Genomic DNA, 17,298 nt, shown 5'->3' on the forward strand with positions numbered 1-17,298 from the left:
TAATAAAGGAATCCCCAAGGTTATCCTATGGGAGGGGTAGGCCTCACACAGTAGTGAAAAACAAATTTAGGAGTTGTTCACTACCAGTACATGTAAAACTTAAAAGTATGTGTCCAACCTTTTAATTGCACATCAACCTGCCCTATCGATTACATAGGGCCTACTTTAGGGGTACAATATGTAAAAAAGGTGTTTTAAGGCTTAGCAATGAGGTTTAAATGGCAAGTCAAGATGGCAATTTGAAATTGCATTCAGGCTGCAGTGGCAGGCCTGGGACATGTTTTGAAGTGCTACTTATGTGGGTGACACAATAAATGCTGCAGGGCACTGACTGCATTTAATTTACAGGCCATGGCTGTATGGCATACCACTCTACACATATGCCAATTAGGTATAAACCAATCAAACCATGTTTAGGGGAGTGAGCACAAGCACGTTAGAACCAGTAAAGTGCACACAGACCTAATGCCAACAAAATGCATTTCAGCAAAAATTGGATGTAAGTAGGCAAAACGTTTGGGGCAAGCCCACCTAAGGCTGAAAGGTCTAACAAGGTTTAGGCTGGAACAGTTGCAACTTGGCCAGGATAGGCCCCTGCTGGTGGCCTGTACTAGAGTGAGTCCTGACTCCTAAGTGCTGTCACAGAGCTTCTGGTAGCCTTAGAAGTGACCCAGAGGAGCTCTCCAGAAAGTTGAAAAAAGTGTGACTTACAATAGTTTTTTGACTTCAAAGGCCTCCGGAGTTTCAGCAGTCTCTGATATTAAAGATATGCAATTTAAAGATGGCTTCATCAATTCAGCATCCAGGCTTTCTCCGCTGGAATTCTTTAAGCTCAAAGAAGAGTTTAAGGACCTAATTTATTGTTTGGTGGGTTGCCCACCATCCATCAATCTGTCAGATGACATTATGGTGGTCATTACAACCCTGGCGGTCAGTGTTAATGTGGCGGTAAGACCGCCAACAGGCCGGCGGTAAAAATTTTGCAATTACGACCGTGGCGGAAACCGCCAACAAAGACAGCCCCTTTAACACTCCAACCGCCACAGCGGTACAAACAAACAGCACGGTGGTCACCGCCAACAGACAGGCGGGAGACAATGTACCGCCCACACTATTATGACGGATTCACCGCAGATCAAAACACGGCGGAAACAGGAATCCCGAAGGGAAAACGTTCACCTCTACACACCCCATGAGGAACGAGGACGCCATGGACCCGGAACTCCAAATCCTCCCTGCAATAGTCTTCCTGCTCCTCTACCAGGAGCACGAACGCCGGTGGTGAAGACCACGGTGAGTACTGTACCTACGACACAGGGGAGGGGGGAGGCAAAAAACAGGGACACACACACGCAACACCCCCACCCTCACCCACTACAACACACACACTAATGCATATCAATACATCACAGTTACACCCCCCAAGCCCCCCGGAAGAATGCAAAGACAATAGAAAATGAGTGTAACCATTGTAATATATTAAAAGCAAGTAGGTAGAAATATATATATACACCATGTACACAATATATACCAAGCATAGTAGTCCAGGTAGTGCACTAAGAAAGTCCGTGGAACACTGGGACCACACGGTATGGGCGAGGCCCACACAAGATCCCCGACCATGACGGAGAGAACACTGCAGGGGCATCAGAGAGCAACTAAACAGGCACCTCAGGGGGAGGAAAAGGGGTGGCACCTCAGCCGCCTGAGTGCACGACGCCAAATCCACGAGGGGGCCACATGCCCACTGTTCAATCCTGGGGAGTGCAAAGCCACAGTCTCTCAAGACTCTACAGTGGGTGGGTTGCCCACTGCCATATCCTGGGGAGTGCAAAGCCACAGTCTCTCAAGTCTCTACAGTGGGTGGGTTGCCCACTGCTTTATCCTGGGGAGTGCAAAACCACAATCTCTCAAGTCTCTACAGTGGGTGGGTTGCCCACTGCCATATCCTGGGAGTGCAAAGCCACAGTCTCTCAAGTCTCTACAGTGGGTGGGTTGCCCACTGCCATATCCTGGGGAGTGCAAAGCCACAGTCTCTCAAGTCTCTACAGTGGGTGGGTTGCCCACTGCCATATCCTGGGAAGTGGAAAGCCACAGTCTCTCAAGTCTCTACAGTGGGGGGGTTGCCCACTGCTTTATCCTGGGGAGTGCAAAGCCACAATCTCTCAAGTCTCTACAGTGGGTGGGTTGCCCACTGCCATATCCTGGGGAGTGCAAAGCCACAGTCTCTCAAGTCTCTACAGTGGGTGGGTTGCCCACTGCCATATCCTGGGGACTGCAAAGCCACAGTCTCTCAAGTCTCTACAGTGGGTGGGTTGCCCACTGCTTTATCCTGGGGAGTGCAAAGCCACAATCTCTCAAGTCTCTACAGTGGGTGGGTTGCCCACTGCCATATCCTGGGGAGTGCAAAGCCACAGTCTCTCAAGTCTCTACAGTGGGTGGGTTGCCCACTGCCATATCCTGGGGAGTGCAAAGCCACAGTCTCTCAAGTCTCTACAGTGGGTGGGTTGCCCAGTGCCATATCCTGGGGAGTGCAAAGCCACAGTCTCACAAGTGGATTCTCCACTGGGTCTGGAGGGGGCATGGTGCCCATAGTGCTTCATCCTGCCAAGGACTGGGGTAGTGGATGCTTTTCTCCACTGGTTCTGGAGGGGGCATGGCGCCCAGAGTGCTTCATCCTGCCAAGGATTGGGGTAGTGGATGCTTTTCTCCACTGGTTCTGGAGGGGGCTTGGTGCCCAGAGTGCATCATTCACCCCGTGACGGACTCAGTGGCGTCAGTGCCCTTGCCGCTTATGGGCCAGCGGTGCTTGAGACGGCAGTGCCCTGTGCAACGGTGCTTGCGATGGCGGTGCCCTGTGCAGCGGTGCTTGAGATGGCGGTCTCCATTGCAGGGTCTCAGCTGCTGGCGGTCCTTCATGGCCCAGCGGGGCTTTTGCTGGCGGTCCTTCATGGCCCAGCGGGGCTTTTGCTGGCGATACTTCAAGGCCCAGCGGGGCTAGTGCTGGCGAGGGCCTCCTGGGCAGCTGGGCTGGTGCTGGCGGTGGCCTCCTGGGCAGCTGGGCTGGTGCTCGCTGTGGCCTCCTGGGCAGCTGGGCTGATGCTGGCGGGGACCTCCTGGGCAGTTGGGGCTGGTGCTGGCGGTGGCCTCCTGGCCAGCTGGGCTAGTGCTGGCGGTCCTGTCCTGGGCAGCTGGGATTGTGCTGGAGGTGGGCTCCTGGGCATCGGGATGATGGCAGTCTTCTCCACCGTGCTGCTCTTCCCAAACTTGCCGGGTTTCTTGTGGCCCTTCCCCACCTTGGATGGTGTCACAGCTGACTCCACACTCCAATCGGGACCTCTGGGAGCGGCTTTGGTGGCTGGAGACTTCCCCCTCTCCCGCCCAGCACTGGCCAACTTCTGATGCTTCACAGGTGGGGGACTGTCTATGCTGTGCTCCGTGCCACACTGGCTGCCCTGGTGGCCGGTGCACTCCAGATTCCGGTGACTACAGGCACCACTGGTCCTGGAGATGTTGTGGCTGAGGTGCTGAGACAGACGGGGTGGGGGAGGTGTGGGAAAGAGGTCAAGGTTGGAAAGGAAAAGTTTTTGGGACACACTGGAACGGGTAGCTGGAGGGGGTTTGGGAGTGGAGGAAGAGGTGGTGGTTGTAGGAGGTGTACGTTTGGTGACTTTGGATTTGCCTACAGTGAAAGGTGATTTCTATGCCCTGAGACACATCCCCAACATCATAGGTGCCATTGATGAGACCCATGTGGCTTGGGTCCCCCCCCCACAGGAGTGAACAGGTGTACAGAAACCGGAAGAGTTACCATTCTATGAATGTACAGATGGTATGTTTGGCAGACCAGTACATCTCCCATGTGAATGCCAAGTTCCCTGGCTCAGTGCATGATGCCTACATCCTGCGGAATAGCAGCATCCCTTATGTCAAGGGTCAACTCAGAGGCACCGTGTGTGGCTATTAGGTGAGCACCTGGAGGCAAGTCAGTGGGAATGGTTGTCTGGGTCTGGGGATATCCCTCCAGGTTAGTGCGTGTCTAACAGTTGTCCCTCACCATTTGCAGGTGACTCTGGTTACCCCCAACCTGTCATGGCTACTGACCCCAGTGAGGAATCCCAGGACAAGGCCAGAGGAACGCTACAATGAGGCCCATGGGCGGACTAGGAGGGTGATCGAACGCACCTTCGGCCTCCTGAAGGCCAGGTTCAGGTGCCTCCATATGACAGGTGGATCCCTATTCTACTCACCAAAGAAGGTGTGCCAGATCATCGTGGCCTGCTGTATGCTTCACAACTTGGCTTTGCGACAACAGGTGCCTTTTCTGCATGAGGATGATCCAGATGGCGGTGTTGTTGCAGCTGTGGAGCCTGTGGACAGTGAAGACGAGGAAGCAGAGGAAGAAGACATGAACAACAGGGACTCAGTGATCCAGCAATATTTCCAGTGAGACACAGGTAAGAGTACAGACCTGCCTACTACATGTACTTTAACACTACTACCGCTCTACTGTCTGTCGTTTTCACCCAGTGTATGGGCACTGAGTTGTCACTTTCCCTAACGATTTCACAGATGTGGGTCCCACTGTGTGACATCTGCTTAGATTCCTCGTGGACTAGAGCTGTGTGACATAGGTATGTTGACATTATAATTGAAAGAGCATTTTGTCACTGCAATTGATAATACACTATTTCGAAATCACAGACAGACTCCAGATTGTTTTGTGCTTTAAGTGTGTTTATTTTAGTGCTCAATATTGGAGGGGGTAGTGAAATGGTGAGGGGTGATGGCGGAGGAATGTCCATGGCAGAGTCCAGTCTATTAGTCTCACAGGTGCATTGCCCAAATGGGCATAGGAAGTGGAGCTGGGGCAGTTTAAGGATGGACAGGGTGACAAAGTGGGACAGTAGGATGACAATCAGGGTGGTCTCATTTCTTGGCGGGGGTCTTGGCATCGTGCTCTGTCTTTGTCCTGGATCTCAGGGACCGTTTGCGGGGTGGTTCTGCCTCTGCAGGGGGTGAGGTGCTGGTGTGGTGGTCCTGTGGCAGGGCGTCCTGTCCACTAGCGCTGGCGGAGGTGGTGGGCAGTTCATCATCCATGCTAGTGTCAGGGGCCCCTTGTAGTGCCACAGTGTCTCTCCTGGTGTTGAGTACTTCCTTCAGCACCCCTACGATGGTGCCCAGGGTGGAACTGATGGTTCTGAGTTCCCCCCTGAAGCCCAAATACGGTGTGCAATGGGTGGGTGACCGTGTACCCCAGTGCTTGCATTCCTGTGTGGGACCTTGTGTGATGATGGTTTAGGGGGTTGTATGGGTATGTGCATTGGGCATGCTTTAGTGATGGGTGTCCATGCTTTGTGGTTGCATGCAGGGCTTGGTGTTGGGATGGGTGGTTTGTGATGTTGGGACATATGTGAGGAGTTGGGGTGCTGGGGGTGAGAGTGAGGGTGGGGGTATGTGATGGCATGCAGGTAGGGTGGGGGATGTAATAATTAAGATTTGTCTTACCAGAGTCCATTCCTCCAGCTACTCCTGCGAGGCCCTCAGGATGCAGAATCACCAAGACCTGCTCCCCCCATGTTGTTAGTTGTGGGGGAGGAGGTGGGGGTCCGCCGCCAGTCCGCTGAACCGCCTGGTGGTGTCTTGAGACCACGGAACGCACCTTCCCCCGTAGGTCGTTCCACCTCTTCCTGATGTCCTCCCTATTTCTTGGGTGCTGTCCCACTGCGTTGACCCTGTCCACTATTCTTCGCCATAGCTCTATCTTCCTTGCAATTGAGGTGTGCTGCACCTGTGGTCCGAATAGCTGTGGCTCTACTCGGACGATTTCCTCCACCATGACCCTGAGCTCCTCCTCCGAGAACCTGGGGTGTCTTTGCCGTGCCATGGGGTGGTGTAGGTGATGTGTGTGGTGATAAGTGTGCTGATATCTAGTGGGGTGTTGTGTGAGGTGCGTGGATGTTCTGTGGGTGATGGTGTTGTGTGCCTGTGGATGCTGTTGTTCTTGCTGGTGGTGTCTCTCTCTGGCCTTCTTTCGGAATTTGTGGTCTTGGGGGTTTGTGGGTGATGTGGGTGTGTGTTTTATATTGTAATGGGAGTGGTGTGTGGGAGTGGTGTGTGTATGTGTATCAGGTGTATGTATTTCGAATTGTCCAATGTGGTAGTGTTTTGTAAGAGTGTGTGTATTTTGAGCGCAGCTTTGTGTACCACCAATGGAATACCGCGGTTGAAAGACCGCTGCGTGGATTCGTGTGTCGTGATAGTGTGGGCGTATTTTTGTTGGCGTGACGGTGGAGGATTTGTTATCGCCAGTTTATCACTGACCTTTGGTGTGGCGGACTTGTGTGGGTGTCTGAATTTTGGCAGATTCCGAAATGTGGGTCATAATGGCTGTGGCGGAATTCCGTGGCCGCAGCGGTGTGTTGGCGGTCTTCTGCACGGCAGTAAGCGGCTTTTACCGCCAATGTTGTAATGACCGCCATTGTCTGCTACCGTGACCAGACTCCGCCTACAATGTTTAGAGATCACCACTGGGCCAGAGGTGTTCTGTGTGTTTTGACAGGAACTTCTGTCTCAGCAGCTTCTGTGAAAGCACTGCAAGATTGGTGCGTGGCAACAGAGTTTCAGACAGCTGCACACAAATTATTATTTTTCTCAGTAAAACAAACTCTCAAAGCAGGAGTTCATTATTGAAAAATAAAAAATACCTAATGACTCCCACACCCTGGATCTTCCTCCCAGTGTGTCTGGATCATATGTTTTTTTGTCTGATAAGTATTGCCATGTTTTTTCTGCCAGTGATGGACTAGATAAAAAAAACATCAGACCGTTTCCTCTAAAAAGGGTGGGAGGTCTGATGTCCTTATTCCAACAACCCCTTCTCTGTCGGAGTAAGCTTTCTGAAGTGGGAGCAAACAGGGCAATACCATCTAAAAGATGAAGGTCCAACTAAATCTGGCAGGCAGACCACTGGTTTGGCGGACAGGATACTCTGCCACATTCATAATGGAGTGACCTGTCCCCCACAATCTTGACCAGGAAAACATCCTACCAGTGAGAGAAATTCTATGGGTCGTAATTTGAATTTTTTAGCTCTGAACTTTACCTGCCAAACCCACAGCTTCAGTGGGACCTCATTGAACAAGTACCCAGCTTTGAGTGAACCTCACTGGACACAGTCTTCATCTTTGCTCTTCTGGCGTATTTCAACTCCCAGAAAATAAACGAAATCAAAAGATAAAAATATTGACCAGGTCAACCCACTTGCTGTACCCAACCTCAGCTCCATCACATTCAGACAAACTGTGGCTGCCAACCGCGAACATAACATTGACTTCTGGTTGGTTCTTTACCTCTTCTTTGATCTTATAGTCTTAAAACGTTGAAGTTGTGACATTGTGGAAAAAAGTACACACCCACAACTTAAGTTGGTAGTTCTCGTAGTTCTCTGGAGCTGTATTTATTAACACCCCAGTAACCCACTAGCTCAGAGAAACGCAGGCAGGCTGAGAGTTCCTTGGAGGAACAGTTCTCCCCCTTCACATAATTGACAACCGAAACAAGCAAACTGTAACATGATACAATTTTTAATCTCTAAGATTAAACAGAAAATGCAAACTCAGAATTATTATTTGCTTAAATAATCCCTAAAATATTGTTTTTGTTTTTGTTTTTGTGTCCTATTGCTTCTTCTGCCCTGACTACTATGTTCACACCTCTCCTATGCAGTTCCAGAATAACTGTCAATATGATCATTCTGACCACCTTCATTGCTCACCACTTTGTATATAGGATGAACTGAGGCAACACGGTTCTTATTACAGATCTTTCCATCATCCTCTTTGATCACTTTTTTAAACTGCTTCACAATCTTTCTTTCCTTGGCACAGCACCTAACTAGAGCCTGAATTATTACCCAATCACCCACTCTCTACTCATTGTCTCTCACACAGTTTCTGGCATTAAAATATTTCTTTCTCAAGGGTTAAAATATCAACCCTCTTTCTCTCCAGTCACCAACCCGATTGAACTTTATACCTTTTTACCCACACATCCACTCAGGACATAATTTAGTGTTTGCAGATCTCCCTTTGAAGAGTTCAAAATTAAATTTTCCCAGTGATAGTATTAGAAGGCGTACAATATGCTGTTATTCTTTCTTGTAATACCCTCTCAAGCCCAAGGTGTTCACTCGGGCAAAACGTATACTTTCCCTTAGCGTCTTCTTCATTGTCTCAAGTGCACCATTTGTCTCAGGATGATAAACAGAACTCTTTTTGTGTTGCATTCCACATTATCCATAGTAATTTTCCAACTCAACTAAACGTAATTGTGGACCATTACCACATAAATTGCAGTTGGATAACTTTCTTTTTTACATATCCCCTGAGAAACTTGATGATGCTTGCAAAAGAAATGTCCTGTACAAAACAGACCTCCACCCATCTACAATACAAATCCATCAAAGCTATGATGTAGGGAATACAATATTCCCCATGTAATGGCCCCGTGATGTCTATAGCAACCTCATCCCATGGAAACCTCCGAGGTTTTCTACAAAATATAGGAATATGCCTAGTGCATAGCACCTTGTCACTGCTATTCCACGTTATTCAATCTCTGACCACTTCTACTTCAACATCAAGACCTGGCCAGCAAAAAATGTAAACGTAACCTCTCCTTTATTTTGGCTATACTCATATGCCCTAAAGAGCAAACATAAGCAACATTCAGGAGGTACTAGTGATGAGCATCTTGGTAAAATACCTTTATCCACTGACAGTTCGGCTCAAACCATAGACTATGGCTTGTCCAATTTAGTGAAATCACCTGATGGTACAGTTTCTACCACCTTTGACAGTGGAGGATCTTTGTCAGCCTCAACCTTCCAATTTTCGTCTGCAGTAGCAATCATTGTAACTTCACATACAGTCAACTTTTGTTCTACAAACTCATCTTGATCATCCTTAGTTTCCTCAGAAGTTACCGAACAAGACAAACAATCTGCTGAGAAATGTTTTACTCCTAAAATGTGCTCTACCATAAAATCAAACTCTTGAAGAGAAATCACCCATCTTCATATTCAAGAAGAAATAGATTCAAGTCCTTTCTTTAGAAACACTTCTTTTAAGGGTTTGTGATCAGATTTCACTTTAAAAGTGGTACCCCGCACCAGGTTTCTAAACGTTTCTAAAGCCCAATAATTGTAAGTGCTTCTTTCTCGATAACTGAGTAATTCAAGTCTGCACCTCTAAGACACTGTGATGCACATGCAATGTTGTGTTCTATACCATGTTTTTAACTGCATCTACTCCTTTCGAAGTGGCATCAGTTATTATGTATGTCTCTTCCCCAGGAACATATGCCTGTAAATTGAGGGCACTTTTGAGGTAATTTTTCAGAGCATCAAACTCATTCAGGCAATCACTGTGCCACAACAATTCAACATTCTAACACAGTAATCTTTAATGGACAGACTTGTTGGCATATCCTTTGATGAATTTTTTGTAATATACTAACTTCCTTAGAAAGAATACAAGTAATTTCTTAGCAAATGTTTAGTTAATACATATAATAGCCCTTACTAATTCCTTTTTAGATGAGATTCCTTTTCCAGAAATAGAATGTCCCAAGTAATTCACCTCATTTACACAACATTTACATTTATATTTTCAAAGGGTTAAACCTACTTTCAATAGTTTTTCTAATACTACCCACACTCTTTTATCATGTTCTTTCCTTGTCTGCTCAAAAAGTAACACGTCATCTTGATAGCATTGTACCCCAGCCACACTCTTCAAATTTGAAGACATTGCCCTTTGAAACACAGAGGCTGCTGAAACTAAACAATAGTATACCAAAAAACAAGGGCAAGCCAATCTGAAATACCAGGAACCTGTGGCAATACAGTAAACAATGGTTCCCTGTAGTTTCATTTTTGTAATAAGAACGTGTTTTCTTGCGGATGACAGCGCTATCCATGTGTGAATATACAAATCATATATATATATATATACAAGTGTGTGTGTGTATATGTTTATTAGCAGTCGCCAGTAGGTAGTTATCATTAGAACCATGTTTCCATAGAAAAAGCAATTTTCGACTTGCCTAAATCTTTGGCACCGTTTGACGAATCTTCACAAAACATTCCCAAAAAAGTGCCTAGGTGATTCTTGTTGTGCATGGAATGTTTTGGGGTGATCCATCAAGCGGAGGCTGAGAAAAAGGGGAGGGTAAAAAAGTTGAGTTTCCCATGTTAATTCCCATAGGACCTTTAGACACGATTACAGCCACAATTCTGCAAAAAACCCAGCTGTCGGTACGCAGATTACCCTTTTGGTTATTTGGTGTAAATCTGTTTAGTCGTTTATGGGAAATTAGGAAAAAATCCAAATTTGTATATCTCTCGCCGCAAATAAATCACAAATATACATGAATTTTCACGAATGTGTGAGCGAATAGAAGTTCTGTAATTGGCTGGTCACATCCTGACTACGCCACTATTTTATGTTATGTGAGAGAGTCTGGGACTGAAAATAGAAATGATAAGTGGTATAAGAAGTCAGAGTGGAGGTACCCTGACCCCAGGAGTGTGATATTGGGGTGTTTTAGGGTAAATTATGGGTTTCATTTTTTTTTTCTTCGCTATGCCCAATATTCATGAATATCCTCAAATATCCTTGAATATTTGAGGATATTTGAGAATATTCTTGAATATTTGAAAATGTGCAAACACTGTTTTAAAAAAGATTCACAGACTCATTCATACACTAATTCATTCATTCATATATGCACTCAGAGACTCATGTGCCCACTCACACAGCCACTCAGACACTCATGCACGCACTCAGACCCACTCAGACATTCACGCACCCACTCACAGATCCACTGACAGAGACAAACCCTGTAGCCAACCCCCACTGCACACGGCTAAAGGCCATGCGTGGCGCTGTGTTGGGTGTTTATAAGGGCTTGGCTGCAGGGTCTGGGCGCAGGCCAGATTATGCGCCCAACCCCTGCCATGCAAGGCCAAAGGCGGCGGTGGTTGGATTAATGTAAAGTAATTTAAATTATTTACGTTAAAAATTCACAGAAAAAACAAAGGTTACAGGGACGCTATAGTTAGGTTCTGAATTTACTTGTACAAAACCATAGAAATTCAGCAGATAATAGAGTTATTTCAAGTAACTATAACTTGCGCACTAATGTAACTATAACTCTTGCCTTCGCCATGCACAGCTAATTACTCTATATATTAAGTCATTGATGACATCTTCTATGGCATCTTTGATATTGTCATTGCAACATTTGCAATAAAATTATTGATAAGAAAACTGTGAATGGCAAGGGCGCGAGTTATAGCTACTTTAGGGTGCGGGTTATAGTTACTTGAAATAACTCTAACTATAACTGCTGAATTTCTATGGTTTTGTACGAGTAAATTCAGAGCCTAAATAAAATGTCCCTGTAACCTTTGGTTTGTCCAGTGAATTTTATATATATATATATATATATATATATATATATATATATATATATATATACACACACAATTTGTACTCAATAGTGATCTTCAATAAAAAAGATTTAACCCCCAACCATTATCACAAAGATAATGCAATGTATTTCTCAGAAATACAATAGTTATGGATGATGAGTAACAAGTGAAACAAGAGTACCACAAACAAGAATAAAAACATGTATGACTCTTAACTCCTCCAATTACTTCTAGGCTTGGTGTCAATGCATTGGGGTCTATATAGATCTGTAGTCTATGGCTCTTCTATGTCTTGTTATTGGGAGATCATCATGAGGACACATTAATGAGCAACAAGTTTCTTCCTTGGCCAAAGTTGTTTTGAAGAAATATTAAATCCAACAAAACAGGGACTTCGCTCAGTTAGGGCTCCAGCAAAAGACTCCAAGAAACTTGCTAGTGGAGGCAAAGGGTCTCCTAATCTGAATCTTCTGCATATAATAATTGAGAACATATACCAGTGCCTGCTAGACACTTGACGACGTACACAATGTTTAATCTGTCTGCGTTGAAATATCCAGTCTGCCCAGAATGAATCGCAAGGCAAGGTCCGCGCAGCATGAAGACTGTACGCGCTGACCCAGTTGTTAACTCCTTTCCCAACTGTCTGTTAATTTCCATTCTCCAATTTATTCATTATTTAAATGTTTTCGAAAGCACAGTGTGTCACAGTGTTGCAACAATCTAAATGCTAAGTGTAAATATTCGCTTTTGCTGTGCAGTGTGTCGCCTCCCAGGGCGCTGTTCAGTTAGCATTGAAAGTCAACGATTGTGTAACAGGAGTAGTCTAATAGGCCCTAAAATGTAATAAAAAGCAATCTTTGGTGCAGTGCTTAATTTGTAAAAGAATGAGTGCTGATCCCCAAAGCTCTGCTCACCTGCCCCTGCACGCTCTAATAAATATCAGTGCTCCGAATACAAAGGATGCAAGTCTTAAATGAACTTTATGCCTCCTTATTCCACTACCAAGCACTCCCTGCCCCTTTAGCTCACTCTTGCAGGTTCCTGCTTTCGCCCTTTGTTCCAATGTTTCGGTCTTTCTCTTCCTCCTTTCACCTTTGTGTGTTTTTCCCTCTCTTGCTCTCAGTAAATGTTTTATGAGACAAAATAAATTCCGGTCCCCAAACATGAGTGCCGGTAGGCCCCACCAACATCCACCAAGTCAAATTGAGCACTTCTTTGATGAGAATATAGGAAAGCTTGTACTGCTAAGTACTTGGTCTATTTGCATGTTTTTGAGATGTGAAGAGTCCCAGCATCTTGTCCTGTGATTCTGGAAAAATCCCTTAATTTCCCCGTGTCCAAAAAAATTTAATCTGGTGTCAAGTGTTACAGTGTTGCAGGGCCAAGTTTTTGCTATAAAAAATGACAACAAAAAGAAAAAGAAAAAGAAATGTAACACCTAAATATGCTTCAAAAGTATTGCTTCAAAAAGCCTTGTAACAAACACAGCAAATATATGATTCTATCTGACATTGAAAAATTGTGAACCATTTAAACCAAGATCAGTTAATATTGTGTACATTGTCATGAACACAGGAAAGTACTCACCTTCCACATGGAAATCAGTATGTTTTGTGCCATTTTAAATTAAAGAATATGTATGACTTATTTAAGTAATATTGTGATGCTTTTCACTTACAGGTGTATGAAAAAGAACACAAACCGTCTGAAACCACTCAAACATGGCTGCTAACTTGGTAAGAGAGAGTACGAATGACTGATAATGTATTTCAAATTAAATTAGTGTAGATTCCATTAAACGAATTGTGTCATCCTGCAATGGTGTGAATCAAAAAAATACTTAATTTAAAGTCATATATTTGAAAACATTGAGTAAGGATTCCTTAAAAATGCTTTTAAAATTCACTAAACCATTTTCTTTGTTTATACCTCTACAAAAACAGATAAAGGGGAATGAGCAAATGAAACCAGCCACAGTATTTTGTTCATAATCAGTGCTCAACTGGGTTCAGAAAGAAACACACCAAGGAACGTAACTCTGAACCGACTCCCAGTTCCACACTGAGGGGCATATTTATAATTCCCTAGTGCCACCTTGCGCCACATTAGCGCATTTGTTTTGATGCTAATGTGGTTGCAGAGGCCAAAATCCTCACTCCACATTTACAAAGTGGTGCAATGCATGCATTGTGCCACTTTGTAACCCTTTGCGCTACATAATGCCTGTGCCAGGCATAATGTATACAAAGGGAGCATTACCCCTGTTAGGGGGGCCGAAAAAATTGTGCAAGGAAGTCTAAAAGATTTCCTTGCGTGATTTTGCACGCCAGTTTTAAAGCTCTGAGCAGGTGTTAAAAGGGGTCTTCCATTATTTATAATGGGCCCCTATGCACTCTGCAGGAGTAGCGCCAATATTTTGGCACTGCTCCTGCAGAGTACATTAAAAACATCATGAAAAATTACACTATTGCCCCCTACACTGCGCCATGGTGTGCCATATTTTAAATATGATGCACACATGGTGGCGGTAGGGGGGCAGTAAAGGGCACAAGAAACGTGGCGCTGCACACAGTGCAGTGCCACTTTTCTTAAATATGCCCCTTCGTACCCCATCATGGCCAAAGAGATGCAATTAGGTATGCAATTAGAGTGACCAGGTGGCTGAATGTCACTGGGACATCACTTCTCCAGTCCTGGATTTTGCTTTTACTCACCATATTTATGAGGTGTATTTGTCCACTTCACTCCCTCCATTAAAGTAAACCAACACAACAACTCCCAGAATACACTGGTATGTAAAAGAAAAGTCCAGGGATGGAAAAGTGGTGTTTCAGTGATATGGCGTCATTTGGTCACCCTATATGCAATATACATCCTTCACAAAAAAACAACAGGAAAGGAAATGATTAAGGCATAAAGGCCTCTCAATTGAGCACCAGCTGTCACACCATAATGGAAGTGCACAATCTCCCCGAACCATCAGGGTAGGACCTTGGCTGTGGCACCAGAAAGAACTGTAACACAACCTGTATAAAATCCTGTCTCTAATTTCCTTATTACAGGTAACTTGTGACACATCTAGTCACCTGAAATAAAAAAGCAAGGTTGTTATTCAACTATAATAAGCTATTACAGTTGACTTCTGATGTCACACTCCCTGCAGCCAGGAGCTAGGAGCTAGGGTGAAAGGTAGGACATGGAACATAAATACAGCTGCTGTTTAAATAAGAAAAACGAAAGGTGCGTTTTCCTCCTCTTTACATTTTTTGTAGATTGAAAGAAAAAAGCAGAAAGGAAATATTTACAGGAAAATGTTTATGTTTTTCCACACTATTGATAAGTACAGGAAAGATGGAATGTGTACGTTTCAAAAGAACCTGAGCCACACAATTTCGTTTGTGATTTACATTAAGTTGGGTTAATATATGTTTGCAAAAATGAATAAGGGCCTCATTACAACCCTGGTGGTCAAAGACCGCCAGGGCTGTTTTGGAGATTGTACCGCCAACAGGCTGGCGGTACAATCTTGCAGATTACGGTCGCACTGCCGGGACTGGCGGTTTACCACCATGGTTGTCCCGGCGGTTTTAATTCACCATGGCAGCGCTGCCCAGGGGATTACGAGTCCCCTTCCCGCCAGCCTGTCCATGGCGGTAGGGACCGCCATGGAAAGGCTGGCGGGAAGGGGAGTAGCGGGGCCCCAGGCACAGCCCCACACTGCTTTTCACTGTCTGCACAGCAGACAGTGAAAAGCGCGACGGGTGCAGCTGCACCCGTCACAAGGCCGCAACACCCCCGGCTCCATTAGGAGCCGGCTTCCATGTTGCGACCGACATCCCCGCTGGGCCAGCGGGTGGAAACTCTGTTTCCGCCCAGCGGGTGTGTCAAAATGGGGCCGGCGGGAGTGCGCCCGCATTCGCGGCCGCACGGTGGTTAAACCTTGCCGGGCGGTGGTGGAAATAGCAAGATGCCAAGGGGCATATTTATACTTGTTTTGCATGAATTTGCGTCATTTTTTTATGTAAATTTGGGGCAAAACTAACTCCATATTTATACTTTGCCTGTAGACCCTTCTAGCACCAAATTTGTGGTGTTAAAGTCATTTTTTGTATGTAGAAACCTACTTTGCGTCAATGAGATGCAAAGTAGGCGTTGCCATGCAAAAAATTACTCTATGGCCTTAGCACCATATTTATCCCCTGTGCTGAAATCACGCACAGGAGGGAGGAGGGGTAAAAAAATGGACGATTTTTTTACGTCTGGGTCAGGGCAGGTGTTAGGGGACCTGTGGGCCTATTTCCATTGGACTAAGCCCACAGGTTCCCTCCAAAGGCCCCAGGGACACCCACACCAGAGGTACAGCGGTGGATGGGGAACCTCATCCCAGGTAAGTATAGGTACGTTTTGGTTTTTTTTTTTTAAGTGCCATTAGGGTCCCTCAAATGCACCCCCCCCCCCCCCCCCCCCCCAACATGGCACTGGGTGCATGGCCATGCCCAGGGGACCCTGGTCTCCTGTGCTGGCCACTGGGGTGGTGGGCCTGTCTCCTGTCTTTTCTAAGAGAGGAGTCATGTGGTATGGATGGTTTTGCATCAGAAAATTACTCTAGGCAGGTTAGAGTCTTTTTATTTTACTCTAACCTGCCCAACGTAATGTTTTGGTGCAAAACCCCCTTCTGCCATGCCGCCTGCCCCACCCGACTAACATCATTTTTTTTTTACGCTAGTCTACCCTTTGCACCGGCTTGCACCATTCCATAAATATGGTGGCGGGCTGGTGCACAGAAATGGTGCAAGCCGGTGCTTAACTTTTTGGTGCAAAACTGCATTAGTGCAGTTTTGCACCAAAAAGTACAAATCAGGGCCCAAGGATTTAACCAGCATTTGTGAAATGTGATGATTCAACCATATATTATAAAGAATAAAAAACCCTCCGCTTACATTAAAAGGATATTGCAAGTCACCTTAGAGTTCCATGACTTTATAAAGGAACTCGGCTTTCAGCCTTGTCCCTCTGTATGGTGATGGAACTTTTCAGCGACTTGAAATAGCCTTATAATGTATGATATGAAGTACTTTATCCAATATAAAAAAGACTGTTTATTCTCTCAGAGGTACTCTCCCCCTGGCAGCAGGGGATATGTGTGAGGTGCAGTTGCTGTGTAGCAACAGACAGTGTATGGCTGGAACTTGGACCCCAGGAAATTCCTCACTGCTATAAATGGTTGACGTTATTATACCCACTAACACCCCTTCAGGACTGTTAAGAACAGAGACTTATACTGTGTAACTATGTAGTTCTTTCTTTCTTTCTTTCTTTCTTTCCTTTTTCTCTTTCTCTCTCTTTTTCTTTCTTTCTCTTTCCTTCTTTTTAATCTATCTTCTGTCATTCCTTCTTTTTTCATACTTTTTCTTTCCTTTTGTTTCCTTTTTTCTTTCAATCTCTTTTCCTCTCTTTATTTTCTTTCTTTCTTTCTTTCTTTCTTTCTTTCTTTCTTTCTTTCTTTCTTTCTTTCTTTCTTTCTCACTCTCGAGCTTGCAGCTAATGCCAGACTGGTTTCCTTTTAACTAGTTCCTTTCAGTGTCAGTGAGTACTGTGGTAACATATTGACCAAAGATCCTTTTTTGCCTGCAGCAAATTATTTTTTTAGATGGGTGAGGGAACCGCATATTCTCAAACAATAACGTTTTGCAAAAACCATGGAAAACAAGAATTGCCAGCAGACTTGCAGCTAACACCAGGCCAATTGGCTTCGCCAGTGCTTGTCTTAATCATTGGCGGGTGAACAATAAAGGTCA

The 17,298-nt window shown here is 45.3% G+C and overlaps 1 protein-coding gene across 3 annotated transcripts in view; it reads left to right on the forward strand.

The window, feature by feature from the left end:
- Nucleotides 1-17,298, forward strand: part of LOC138295845 (neuroblast differentiation-associated protein AHNAK-like) — a 236,997-nt gene that overhangs the window by 155,884 nt on the left and 63,815 nt on the right. For all 3 annotated transcript variants that reach the window (XM_069234421.1, XM_069234422.1, XM_069234423.1), the window contains one exon: nucleotides 13,181-13,236. In XM_069234421.1, the coding sequence (XP_069090522.1) occupies nucleotides 13,222-13,236 (15 nt within the window). In that variant the 5' untranslated portion in view covers nucleotides 13,181-13,221. The remainder of the gene's footprint in view (nucleotides 1-13,180; nucleotides 13,237-17,298) is intronic.

This window comes from Pleurodeles waltl, chromosome 5 (genome assembly GCF_031143425.1).
Source record: "Pleurodeles waltl isolate 20211129_DDA chromosome 5, aPleWal1.hap1.20221129, whole genome shotgun sequence".
In the NCBI taxonomy this organism is placed as follows: domain Eukaryota; kingdom Metazoa; phylum Chordata; class Amphibia; order Caudata; family Salamandridae; genus Pleurodeles; species Pleurodeles waltl.